At 43.5% G+C, this 13,949-nt stretch overlaps 1 protein-coding gene across 1 annotated transcript in view; it reads right to left on the bottom strand.

Moving 5' to 3' along the window:
• LOC307190412 (germ cell-less protein-like 1) overlaps positions 1-4,957 on the bottom strand; it is a gene marked incomplete at its 3' end in the record, with an annotated part of 41,048 nt that extends 36,091 nt beyond the window's left edge. The window contains 2 exon segments of the mRNA XM_079929574.1: positions 3,797-4,025; positions 4,027-4,957. Coding sequence (XP_079785700.1) covers positions 3,797-4,025; positions 4,027-4,659 — 862 coding nt within the window. The 5' untranslated portion in view covers positions 4,660-4,957.
• Between the last annotated feature and the right edge of the window lie 8,992 nt (positions 4,958-13,949).

The raw sequence follows: 13,949 nt of genomic DNA, 5'->3' as shown, positions 1-13,949 counted from the left end.
CACCAACATAAATTTGTTCATCGTTAAACGCGATGAACATCAGAAGACACAAACTTTTCTGTCAAAAGTGGGTAGCCAACTCGAAAGCACATACAATTTTATTTAAAAAAAAAAAATTATTTATTTATTTTTGGCTGTGTTGGGTCTTCGTTGCTGTGCGTGGGCTTTCTCTAGTTGTGGCGAGCAGGGGCTACCCTTCGTTGCAGTGTGCGGGCTTCTCACTGCAGTGGCTTCTCTTTGTTACGGAGCATGGGCTCTAGGCGTGCAGGCTTCAGTAGTTGTGGCACACGGGTTCAATAGTTGTGGCTTTCCGGCTCTAGAGCTCAGGCTCAGTAGTTGTGGTGCACGGGCTTAGTTGCTCTGTGGCATGTGGGATCTTCCTGGACCAGGGATCAAACCCATGTCGCCTGCATTGGCAGGCGGATTCTCAACCATTGAGCCACACAGGGAAGTCCCACAATTTCATTTTTTATGAATTGTATTAAGATCAAAATAAGAGATGGGTGTTCCGACATTTTACCTTGTGTAACCTCGTGTCCAGATTCTTAAAATGCCTTCCTAACTCATCTCCCTGCTTCCACTCTTGTCCTGCTCTAATCTTTCTTCACTGAGCAGCCCAAGGATATTTTTGTTTTGTTTTTTTGTTTTTTTTTTTGCGGTATGCAGGCCTCTCACTGTTGTGGCCTCTCCCGTTGCAGAGCACAGACTCCGGACGCACAGGCTCAGCGGCCATGGCTCACGGGCCCAGCCGCTCCGCGGCATGTGGGATCTTCCCGGACCGGGGCACGAACCCGTGTCCCCTGCATCGGCAGGTGGACTCTCAACCACTGTGCCACCAGGGAAGCCCCCGGGGATATTTTTAAAACAAAAAATCAGACCATGTCACTTGATGTGCAAACTCCTCATCAATGACCTGCAGTTCTTTTTAGATTAAAACACAGATTTCCTACCACGGGCTGCAGTGACCTGCATGATCTACCTCCTAACTCTACAAACTCATATGATGATGATGATTGATAGACAGATAGCACTTATTGAGCATCTACTATGTACTCTACACCCTTTGTCTCACTGAATCATTTCGACAGCCCTAGCTCTCCTGCTCTGAAATTTACAAAGCAGCCACACTCTGCTCCTTTCTATTCCAAATACCCACAGAGCCCTGTCCCACCTCTGGACCTCAGCATTTTCTCTTGGTCCCAGAGGCTCTTGTTCCAGTTCTCATGGCTGGCTCATGTGCATCCAATCAGGAGTCTGTGCAAACGTCACCTCTTCAGAGAGACCGTCCTTGACTTAATCTAAGCAGCTCCCTCCCATTGTGAAATCCTTTCCTGTGATGACTTCTTGCTGATGAGGACTTATTGGAGCCTGCCATGGCTACGTTTCTTTCTTTTCTTGTGTTCATTTGTTTTTCCACCTAGAACATTTGTTTTTTCTCTAACAGCTCTTTTTTTTTTTTTTAATTAATTAACTTATTTATTTATTTATTTATTTTTGGCTGTGTTGGGTCTTCGTTTCTGTGCGAGGGCTTTCTCCAGTTGTGGCGAGTGGGGCCTACTCTTCATCGCGGTGCGCGGGCCTCTCACTATCGTGGCCTCTCTCGTTGCGGAGCACAAGCTCCAGACGCGCAGGCTCAGTAGTTGTGGCTCACGGGCCTAGTCGCTCCGCGGCATGTGGGATCCTCCCAGACCAGGGCTCGAACCTGTGTCCCCTGCATTGGCAGGCAGACTCTCAACCACTGAGCCACCAGGGAGGCCCTCTAACAGCTCTTGATTTTAATACTGTTACTGGTTTTTCAACATAATGAATACATTTAAAAATTCATAGCAAAATCCATACACCTGTGGTCAATTAATGACGACAATGGAGGCAATACTATATTAATACAATGGAGAAAAGACAGTCTCCTCAACAAGTGGTGGTGGGAAAACTGGACAGCCATATGAAAATCAATATGAACACTCCGTCACACCATACACAAAAAAACTTCAAAATAGCTTAAATACCCAAGTATAAGACATGACACCACAAAACTCCCAGAAAATAACATAGGCAAAACACTCTCAGACATAAACTGTAGCAAAATGTTTTCTTATATTAGTGTCCCAAGGCAAAAGAGATATATAAGCAAAAATGAACAAATGGGACCTGACCTAAAAAAACTTAAAAGCTTTTGCACTGCAAAGGAAACCACAAACAAAACGAAAAGGCAACCTAAAGAATGGGAGAAAATATCCGCAAATGATGTGACCCACAAGGGGCTAATAACCAAAATATACAAACAGCTCATACAACTCAATAAAACAAACAACCCAATCAAAAAATGGGCAGAAGACCCAAACAGACACCCCTCCAAAGATGACACACAGATGGCCAACAGGCACCTGGAAAGATCCTCAACATCAATAACCATTAGAGAAATGCAAATCAAAACCATCACGAGATATCACCCCACACCAGTCAAAATGGCCACCATCAAAAAGTCCACAAACAATAAATCTGGACAGGGTGTGGGGAAAAGGGAACCCTCCCACACTGCTGGTGGGGATGTAAACTGGTGCAGCCCTCATGGAAAACTGCGTGGAGATCCCCCCAAAAAACAAAATTAGAGCCACCACACCCAGCAATTCCACCCCTTGGCATACATCCCCAAAAGATGAAAACTCTAATTCAAAAAGATACATGCACCCCAATGTTCATAGCAGCACCATCCACAAGAACCAAGACACTGAAGCAGCCCAAGGGCCCATCAACAGATGACTGGCTTAGGAAGATGTGGCATATTTATATGCAATGGAATATGTACTACTCAGTCACAAAAAAGAACTAAATATTGCCATTTGCAGCAACATGAATGGACCCAGAGAATATCACACTAAGTGAAATAAGTCAAACAGAAAAAGACAAAGATTTCACTTATATGTGGAATCCAAAAAAATAATACAAATGAATCTACACAAAAAACAGAAGAACTCACAGACAAAGAAAACAAACTTACGGTTACCAAAGGGGAAAGGGAGGGGTGGTGGGATAAATTAGGAGTATGAGATTAACAGACACAAACTACTATACATAAAACAGATAAGCAACGAGGATTTACTATATAGTACAGGGAACTATATTCAGTATCTTATAATAACCTATAATGGAAAATAATCTGAAAAAATATATATAACTGAATCTCTTTGCTGTACACCTGAAACTAACACAATATTGTAAATCAACTATATTTCAGTAAAAAAAAAAATATATATATATATATATTTAATGAACAATGCTATGACGCACCATACTTACCCCACCTCACTGTCTTGTTCTTCTCAGAGCATAGCAAGCCACTGCTGTTTATACACAGAAGATAGCCATTCTGAAGGTACTAGAGAATCTTGTTCGATAATTCTCGCGGAGGCCAAATCACTGATAATATACTGTAACCTTGAGTGTCTGAATACTGACACAAATGGTTTTCCTTGCTCAGTTTCAAGGAAGGTCATACCTTCAAAATCTTTTCTCCTCTTAGAAAACCAGACATCTGTTTCAGTCAAAAGCTGTTTTAAAGATCCATTCCAAGAAAGCACAAGTTGAAGGAACATCCACTTTTTTTTTTTTTTTTTTGCGGTACGCGGGCCTCTCACTGCTGTGGCCTCTCCTGTTGCCGAGCACAGGCTCCGGACGCGCAGCCTCAGCGGCCATGGCTCACGGGCACAGCCGCTCCGCGGCATGTGGGATCTTCCCGGACCGGGGCACGAACCCGTGTCCCCTGCATCGGCAGGCAGACTCTCAACCCCTGCACCACCAGGGAAGCCCAGGAACATCCACTTTTTAAGGGCTGTGTATACATCCATCTCCACTTGCATCACAAATAAGTTAGATGAACCAATGCGTTGTTTCATGACATTTATACTGAGTTCTTTAAAAAGTTCAACATTCTGGTGAGTCATCAAATTGTTTAGAAGCCATTCAAGGCACTTTTTCTTTACAGAATCCAGTCCATAGGTCCCTGCCGATGTGTAATAGCCACATACGGGTTTTCACATTAATTGTTTCCTTCATTGTCTCACCACACTGCTGTATTAAACCATCCAACTGTAGCATACGAGCTGCTGCCAAAATGGCAATAACTCGACTGGGCTTTATTAAGACATCATCTCGATACAATGACCCAAATGTCACCTGCAGCGCTTCTGTATCAATATTCTGGTCTGGAGTCTCCAGTTCAATAATATTCGTGCTGGACTCCTTCCATGAACCACTGAACATACTGGGAAAGTAGCCAGATTGACATAAATACATTTTGTGTAAGCTCCACTCTTCTAGAGCACAAATCTTAATGTCACTGTTTTCACCATTTAAAAATAATGTTTGATAAATATATTTGGATGTACTCTTCAGTGTTTTCCTCCGAGGGGTGTTGAGGAGTCGCTGCTGCCCGTCCCCTTCCTGCTCATCCTCGTGTGTCTCGGAACTGGGGTGACAGTAGCAGAAAGCCCCGCTGCTCCGCTTGCGCTTGCGGCTGCCCGGACAGTAACAGAAGCCGTGCGCGGCCGCGTCGCCACCAGTCTCCGGCCTCCGGGCCGAGCCCCCAGCCCCAGAACCCAGCTCCTGCTGGGCTCGGGCTCGCCCCTGGTGGCGCAGCACTCGGCTGCTCAGCGAGCGCATGGGTCACGGCTCGCAGGGACTTCAGAGAGCGCACCTCAGCGAGCCCGACGAAGGCGGTTCCCCGCCATGGCCCGGCCGCCACCGCCGGCCTCCACGTAGCCCGCGTGCCTACACCGCCACCTTCTCATGTGCAGCCCGGACTGTTGCAGAGGGCGCTGCTGCCTCCATCCTCCGCCCTGCTCCCCGCGTCTGCCTGCGCCGCGCGCCTGGACCGCAGGTGAACATTTTTTTTTGAATTTTAGTTTTTTTAATACAGCAGGTTCTTATTAGTTATCTATTTTATACATATTAGTGTATATATATGTCAACCCTATCTCCCAATTCATCCCACCCCCCCCAATGTTTTGCCCCCTTGGTGCCCATATGTTTGTTCTCTACATCTGTATCTCTATTTCTGCCCTGCAAACTGGTTCATTTGTACCATTTTTCTAGATTCCACATGTATGCATTAATATACGACATTTGTTTTTCTTTCTGACTTACTTCACTCTGTATGACAGTCTCTAGGTCCATCCACGTCTCTACAAATGACCCAATTTCATTCCTTTTTATGGCTGAGTAATATTCCATTGTATATATGTACCACAACTTCTTTATCCATTCGTCTGTCGATGGGCATTTAGGTTGCTTCCATGACCTGGCTATTGTTAATAGTGCTGCAATGAACACTGGGGTGCGTGTGTCTTTGAATTATGGTTTTCTCAGGGTATATACCCAGGAGTGGGATTACTGGGTCATATGGTAATTCTATTTTTAGTTTTTTAAGGAACCTCCATACTGTTCTCCATAGTGGCTGTATCAATTTACATCCCACCAATAGTGCAAGAGGGTTCTCTTTTCTCCACACCCTCTCCAGCGTTTGTTGTTTGCAGATTTTCTGATGATGGCCATTCTGACTGGTGTGAGGTCATAACTAACTCATTGTAGTTTTTATTTGCATTTCTCTAATAATTAGTGATGTTGAGCAGCTTTTCATTTGCCTCTTGGCCATCTGTATGTCTTCTTTGGAAAAATGTCTATTTAGGTCTTCTGCCCACTTTTTGATCGGGTTGTTTGTTTTTTTGATACTGAGCTGCATGAGCTGTTTATATATTTTGGAGATTAATCCTTTGTCCGTTGCTTTGTTTGCAAATATTTTCTCTCATTCTGAGGGTTGTCTTTTTATCTTGTTTATAGTTTCCTTTGCTGTGCAAAAGCTTTTAAGTTTCATTAGGTCCCATTTGTTTAATTTTTTTTTATTTCCATTACTCTAGGAGGTGGGTCAAAAAAGATCTTGCTGTGATTTATGTCAAAGAGAGTTCTTCCTATGTTTTCCTATAAGAGATTTATAGTGTCCAGTCTTACATTTAGGACTCTCATCCATTTTGAGTTTATTTTTGTGTATGGTGTTAGGGAGTGTTCTAATTTCATTCTTTTATATGTAGCTGTCCAGTTTTCCCAGCACCACTTATTGAACAGACTGTCTTCTCTCCATTGTATATCCTTGTCTCCTTTGTCATAGATTAGGTGACCATAGGTGCGTGGGTTTATCTCTGGGCTTTCTATCCTGTTCCATTTATCTATATTTCTGTTTTTGTGCCAGTACCATACTCTCTTGGTTACTGTAGCTTTGTAGTATAGTCTGAAGTCAGGGAGTGTAATTCCTCCAGCTCTGTTTTTTTTTCCCCAAGATTGCTTTGGCTATTTGGGGTCTTTTGTGTCTCCATACAAATTTTAATATTTTTGTTCTAGTTCTGTAAAAAATGCCGTTGGTAATTTGATAGGGATTGCATCAAATCTGTAGATTGCTTTGGGTAGTAGAGTCATTTCACAATATTGATTCTTCCAATCCAAGAACATGGTATATCTCTCCATCTGTTTGTGTTGTCTTTGATTTCTTTCATCAGTGTCTTATAGTTTTCTGAGTACAGGTCTTTTACCTCCTTAGGTAGTTTTATTCCCAGGTATTTTATTCTTTTTGCTGCAGTGCTGAATGGGATTGTTTCCTTAATTTCTCTTTCTGATCTTTCATTTTTAGCATATAGGTATGCAAGAGATTTCTGTGCATTAATTTTGTATCCTACAACTTTACCAAATTCATCGATTAGCTCTAGTAGTTTTCTGGTGGCATCTTTAGGATTCTCTATGTATAGTGTCATGTCATCTGCAAACCGTGACAGTTTTACTTCTTCTTTTCCAATTTGTATTCCTTTTATTTCTTTTCTCTGTTTGCCATGGCTAGGACTTCCAAAACTATGCTGAATAATAGTGGTGAGAGTGGACATCCTTGTCTTGTTCCTGATCTTAGAGGAAATGCTTTCAGTGTTTCACCATTGAGAATGATGTTTGCGTTGGGTTTGTCGTATATGGCCTTTATTATGTTGAGGCAGGTTTCCTCTATGCCCACTTTCTAGAGAGTTTTTATCATAAATAGGTGTTGAATTTTGTCAAAAGCTTTTTCTGCATCTATTGAGATGATCATATAGTTTTTCTTCTTCATTTTGTTAATATGGAGAATCACATTGATTGATTTGTGTATATTGAAGAATACTTGCATCACTGGGATAAATCCCACTTAATCATGGTGTATGATCCTTTTAATGTGTTGTTGGATTCTGTTTGCTGGTATTTTGTTGAGGATTTTTCCATCTATAGTCATTAGTGATATTGTTCTATAATTTTCTTTTTTTGTTGTATCTTTGTCTGGTTTTGGTATCAGGGTGGTGGACTTGTAGATTGAGTTTGGGAGTATTCCTTCCTCTGCAATTTTTTGGAAGAGTTTGAGAAGGGTAGGTGTTAGCTCTTCTCTAAATGTTTGATAGAATTCACCTGTAAAGCCATCTGGTCCTGGACTTCTGTTTGTTGGGAGATTTTTAATCACAGTTTCAATTTCATTACTTTGTGATTGGTCTCTCCACCTAGAATATTTTGTAAGCTCTTTATGGCAGTTTCCTCATCAGTCTTGCCTGCTACTCTATCACCAATACCCAGTGTGTGCAAGGAACAGAGGAAGTGCTCAATATGTATTTTAAAAAATTTTTATTGGAGTATAGTTGACTTACAATGTTGTGTTACTTTCTGCTGTACAGCGCAGTGAATCAGTTATACATATACATATATCCACTCTTTTTTAGATTCTTTTCTCATATAGGTCATTACAGACTATTGAGTAGAGTTGCCTTTGCTGTACAGCAGGTCCTTATTAGTCATCTATTTTATCTGTATATGTCAATCCCAATCCCCCATTTATCCCTCCCCACATTCCCCCCTGGTAAGCTCAATATGTATTTGGTGAATGATATCTTAAGAATATTAAGTAATAAATTCTAAAAAAAATCCTATACATTTCTTTGTGAGTAGTGACCACCTAACCATGTCAATATTTGTAACTTAACATGCCTGGTTTTAGTACGGTCACTAGATAGGCATGCATTTGTTGCCTGAGTAGCCATACAAAAAGCAGGTCAGGTGAACCTTGGGGAAACATACCTAAGGGTTTCAGATGTAACTGGATGATCAGGTGAGGACTGCCACGCAGTTAAGAGCAGAGACCTGTGAGAGGAAGGAGTGAGAGCTGTCTGGGGCTGTCAGAAAGTCAGCTGGTACGTGCTGTTTTGTTGGGGAGTGGTTTGGTGTGGGCTGGGCCTTGGGATAGAGGGTTAACGATGGAGGGGTGAGGAGTGGCAGGACATTAGGTTGAAGGTTAGACCACAAACCATGGAGAAGGGTGCTGAATGCCATGCTAAAGAGGACGAACTTTGCGCTGGAAGCATGGTTGGCCGTGGAAGTGGGAGAGAGCTTAGGAAATCAGAGTGATTAGATTAATGCCACACAGGTGAGGGAACATGGATTAGAGAAAGCAGAGCCTGTGGGCAAGACATGAGGCCTGTGGTGCAGTAAGAATGAAGAGGATGCTGGGCACTGAGTTAATGTTCAAAGTGTTTGCTCAGTAAATGGCAGATGTTCAAAATATGCAAGATGAAATAGACAACACATCATATGAACTGGTTAAAGGAAATCTGGGTGGTGCGATAGAGAGGCATATGCTTCTTTAACCCCAGTGTGACTGTTAATGTATAGACAAGCATTGTGTGTCCTTGAATGAAGGACTGTAGATACAATTTGTAGGTAAGGCACAGCATTAAGAACTAGAAGGGCCTCAGAGTGGACCTGTGCCCTATTCTCATTCTCACCTGTGTAGCCTTGCTCTTTTTTTTTTTGTGTGGTATGCGGGCCTCTCACTGTTGTGGCCTCTCCCATTGCGGAGCACAGGCTCCGGACGCGCAGGCTCAGCGGCCATGGCTCACGGGCCCAGCCGCTCCGCGGCATGTGGGATCTTCCCGGACCGGGGCACGAACCCGTGTCCCCTGCATCGTCAGGCAGACTCTCAACCACTGTGCCACCAGGGAAGCCCTAGCCTTGCTCTTTTCACCAGGGCTTTTTTCACATTCCCTGACTATGTCACATGCTTGCCACCTCCAGATTTTTGCCCCTGATGGTTTCTTTCCCCTATCCCTGCTGGCTGAGATCCTACTCATTTTTCTTGGCCAAGATACATAGTCATGTCTGATGCCTTCCTTACTTTCATTCAGATGAAATCCGTTGCTCTGCTCTATGCTCCTGTGTCATTTGCTTTGAGGTCTATTATGTGAATATGCACTGGGCACAATCTGTGGTGAGTAACAGGGTAGACTCTTTTTTAAATTGAAGTTTAGTTGATTTACAATATTGTGTGACTTTCAGATGTGCAGCATAGTGATTCAATATTTTTGCAGCTTATATTTCATTATAGGTTATTATAAGATAATGGGTATAATTCCTTGTACTGTACAGTAAATCCTTGTTGCTTACCTATTTTCTATATATAATAATATCTGTTGCTCTCATGGCCCTAATTTGCCCCTCCCCCCTTCCCTTTCCCCTTTGGTCACCAGGAGTTTGTTTTCTATATCTGTGAATCTCTTTCTGTTTTGCATATACATTTATTTGCATTATTTTTTAGATTCCACATATAAGTGATATCATATAGTATTGATATTTGTCTTTCTTTGTCAGACTTATTTCACCAAGGATAATATTCTCTAGGTCCATCCAATTTGCTGCAAATGACAGTATATCATTCTTTTTCATGGCTGAGTAATATTCCATTGTGTATATGTACCACATCTTCTTAATCCAGTTGTGTGTTGATGGGCACTTGTGTTGCTTCCATGTCTTGGCTATTGTAAATAGCGCTGCATCAATCTTTTCAAATTAGTGTCTTTATTTTTTCTGGATCTATACCCAAGAGTAGAATTGCTGGATCATATGGTAGTTCCATTTTTCATTTTTTAAGGAACCTCCATACTGTTTTCTATAGTGGCTGCAGGGTGGTCTCTTAAACCAGACTACCTATGTTTGCTCTTGACTAGCCAGGTAAGTGACTGAACCACCCTGTGCTTTAGTTTCCTCATTTGTGAAATGAAGGTAATAATAGTATGAATAATACTATCCACTTGTAGGGTTGTTGGAAGGATCTTATGAGCTAACATGTATGAAATGCAAGAACAACCCCTGGCACATAGTAAGGCATTGAGTGTGTTAGCTACTTCCCTGCTTGACTGTGGGTTTCTGAGAGTAAGTGGTGTAGGTCTTACTCTTTTCTGTGACCCCAGAGCCTGGCCATTGGGTGGCTCACTGTGGTCCTCAGAGAGTGCTGCTGAGTGAATGGACGGCACAGGTGAGGAAACTGGGGCTCTGAGCAGTTAAGGGGCATGTCCACAGCCCCACGGGAGCATGCACGCAGGACCTCCTGAGACTCAGGTCAGTGCTCTTAGGTTGGCCATTGAATTGGTCATGTATGAATGTGGAGTAAGCCATTCTGTCTGTGTGCCTTTAGCACAGAAGACTCAGTGCATTTAAACTCACTTTTCAAGTTGCCTTTTATGACATCTAGGAGAGCGACATTTACAGTTACAGAACATAAAAAAAAAGTGAATGTAAATGTAACCTTCTGAAATTACTGTGATTTAGGGAATGATAGGTGTTATTTTTTCACAAGCTTTATGTACTGTGAGTGCATGCTATAGAATAATCTGAACAACAGTTGCAAATAAGCCTGAAGAGTACTTATTTCTACGATAGGATATGATGGCAGTGTGTGCCTTATCTTTCAAACATTTGCAAAATGTGTGGCATTTCTGACAGTTTAAGTGTGAGATATTTCCTCACGATATTTATTGGCCTAAGACGCTGTGAAACAGAGGCATACGCATGTTTTGGGGCCCTGATTCAGAACCTCCATTCCCTAAGTGTGTGCGCTAGGGAGAGGCAGGAGGGCAAGAGAGGGTCCAATTTCCTTCCCTCACAACGAAGACCTCTTGTCCTCTACCTGCGGGTGTCCCCTCTGCCCCGACTCTGGGTCCAGTTCTGGTTTGAGTGGGAATTTACGGAACCCAGATCCATTGCAGGTTAACTCTGCTGTTGGGCCTACTGATCTGGGTCCTGATGCCAGGTAAGGAAAACAAGTTATGGATTGCCTTATCTATGTCAGGCTCCTACATGCTTTATCTCACTTACTCTTCGTAAGAAAGCCACATGTGATGAAACAGGTGCCTAGAGAGGTTAAGTGACTTGACTTAACCAGGATTCAAAATCTGGTGCATGGTGGAAACAACCCAAATGCCCATCAACTGGTGAATGGATTAACAAAATATGGTATATCCGTACAATGGAATAGTATGCAGTCATTAAAAAGTGAAGTACTGATACATGTTATGTATTAGGATTCTCCAAAGAAAGAGAACCAATAGGAGATATGTATATATGTATGTATGTGTGTGTGTATATATATATATATATATATAATATATAACACCTATATTATAATGTATATTAAATATATTAATATTGGTATACCTATATATCTCCTACCAATAGGAGACATATAAAATATATTAATATATTATACACATAATAAGGAATTACCTCACATGGTTATGGAGGCTAATAAGTCCCAAGATCTTCAGCCTGCAAGCCAATACTCAGGAGAGCCAATGGTATAGTTCCAGTCCAAGTCCAAAGGCCTGAGAGCTAGGAGAGCCAACGGTGTAAGCTCCAGTCTAAGTCCAAGTTCATGCTTGAAAACAGGCAGAGAGAGACAGAGAACAAATTTCCCTTGCTCAGCATTTTTGTTCTCCTCAGCCCCTCAATGGATTGGATGAGGCCCACCCTCACTGGGGAGGGCAGTCAGCTTTACTCAGTCTACCAATTCAGATGTTCATCTCATCCAGAAACACCTTCACAGACACACCCAGAATTAATGTTTAACCAAATATCTGGGCACCCCATGGCCCAGTCAAGTTGACACATGAAATTAACCATCACAGGTTACTCCATGGATGAAACTTGAAACCATTATGCCAAGTGAAAGAAGCCAGACACAAAAGGTTACCTGTTGTATGATTCCAGTTATGTAAAATGTCCAGAATAGACAAATGCAGAGAAACAGAAAGCAGATGAGCGGCAGCCAGGAACTGGTGGGCAGGTGGAATGTGAGTGACTGCCTAATGGGTATGGGGTTTCTGTTGAGGGTGATGAAAATGTTCTGGAACTCGACAGTAGTGCTGGTGGCACAGCACTGTTAATGTAATTAATGCTACTGAATTGTACACTTTAAATCAGTTAAAAGGATAAATTTGATGTTCTGTGTATCCTGCCACAATTAAAAAGCCAGCACATCTATCTTTGAAGACGTTGTTATTCTCATACAGCAGGATGTGCTTCGGCTGCGTCCCTGATTCACAGTGATTTCTCTCTGGAGAAACTGCTTAGTCTTCCAGTCCCCCTACTGCAGGGGCTCCTTGCTTTTTAAGGCCACCCCTCCATGTCTCTCCTCTTCCTGCAACAGCCGGGTTGGAGCTTTGTCCTGGGGGGCGGGGGACCTATGACGTCACTCATTCTGACTTCCTGCCTGCTTGTAGCTTTTGGCTGGGTGCTCCTACGTCTCTCTGGTTCCACCTGATACCTGCTGCCCGTCTAAACGCTCATCTTCGGCCTGTCATTTTGCGGGCTGGATTTCCATAGTCTGTTGCTGGGCCAGCTTGGCCTGGCCCCATCTCAGGGAGCTGGTCAGGCTGACCTGAGTCAAATGCTTTACGTGTCCTCCTCTCACTCACCTTATGCCCTTTCCCTCGTAGACACTTCCTCACTCTCCTACCCTACTCCTGACTCACCTGTTCTGCTTTTCTGACTGCCTGTACCTGTCAGAGTGTCCCCAGAGTGACAACTAGTCCTCTGCAGAAATTGGGTGAAGCCTACTCATTCTGGTGTTTCTTACCCTTCACCAGCTGGGCCCATCTTCCCAGAAAACCAGTGTCACCCATACCCACCCCACCCCTAATTAATCTTCCTAACATGTGCATCTAAGGCAAGACAGTGTAGAAGGGAAGAAGCCACATGATCTAAAACAGAGAAGAAGTGAAATGATAGGAATTTTCAACACAGAAGGAATGAAGAAACCATCACAAGCTCAAAGGAACATGGTAGGGGACCCTTGGGGTCTTACAGCATCACTGAAATCACATGATACAGGCAGCTATGGCTTTCATCCATTTCCCCCATCCCAAGGCCCCTGTCCTCTCCTGTGGGTGCCTAATGCTACTGAACCCTTTCCTCCTGCCAACACGATCCACACACCACCTCCTCAGCAGCCTTCGGTCACCGGGAGACAGGGCACAGCCTGCTGATTCTCTGAATAAGCAGCCATACTTCATTTGCCATGAATTTCCCAATGTCCCCGCCTGAGAAGGATGATGTCATTAGACATGTAAAGGGAAAAAAGAACGCTTTTCATCTTCCAGCTACAAAGGAAACAGGCTGCCTCTGGAAGAGGTGGTAGAGCAGGAAAAAAGCCCTAAGCGAGGCCGGGCTCACCTGTGCGGGGCAGGCTGCGCAGAATGACTTGGAACCTTGTCAGGCTTCCCCGGGAGGAAGGAGAGGTACAGAAGCTGGGCAATAGGCTCAGTGCTTTGGCCTGAAAAAAATCGATCTCCTGCTGATTGAGAGAATCAAGCACTTTCCATCTCTCAATCCTATCAGGTACTGCAGTAAATACAAAGAGGAAAAGGACACAGTCCCTGCCCTCAGAGAGGATTTTTGCTGAAGGGGATGGGGGTTGGGGGCGGCAGGGAGGCAAGATACAGCCTCTCTGCCAGGCGATCCCTGCACATGGTCAGTGAGCAGTGGGTGGTGTAATAAACGGGGATTCGGAGGAGGCCGGAGCACTGGGGGCCGAGAAAGCTTCTTGGAGAAGGGGGAGCCATACCCCGAGG

This window comes from Stenella coeruleoalba (genome assembly GCF_951394435.1).
Source record: "Stenella coeruleoalba genome assembly, chromosome: 8".
In the NCBI taxonomy this organism is placed as follows: Eukaryota; Metazoa; Chordata; class Mammalia; order Artiodactyla; family Delphinidae; genus Stenella; species Stenella coeruleoalba.
This window is presented reverse-complemented; position numbering and strand designations above follow the sequence as displayed.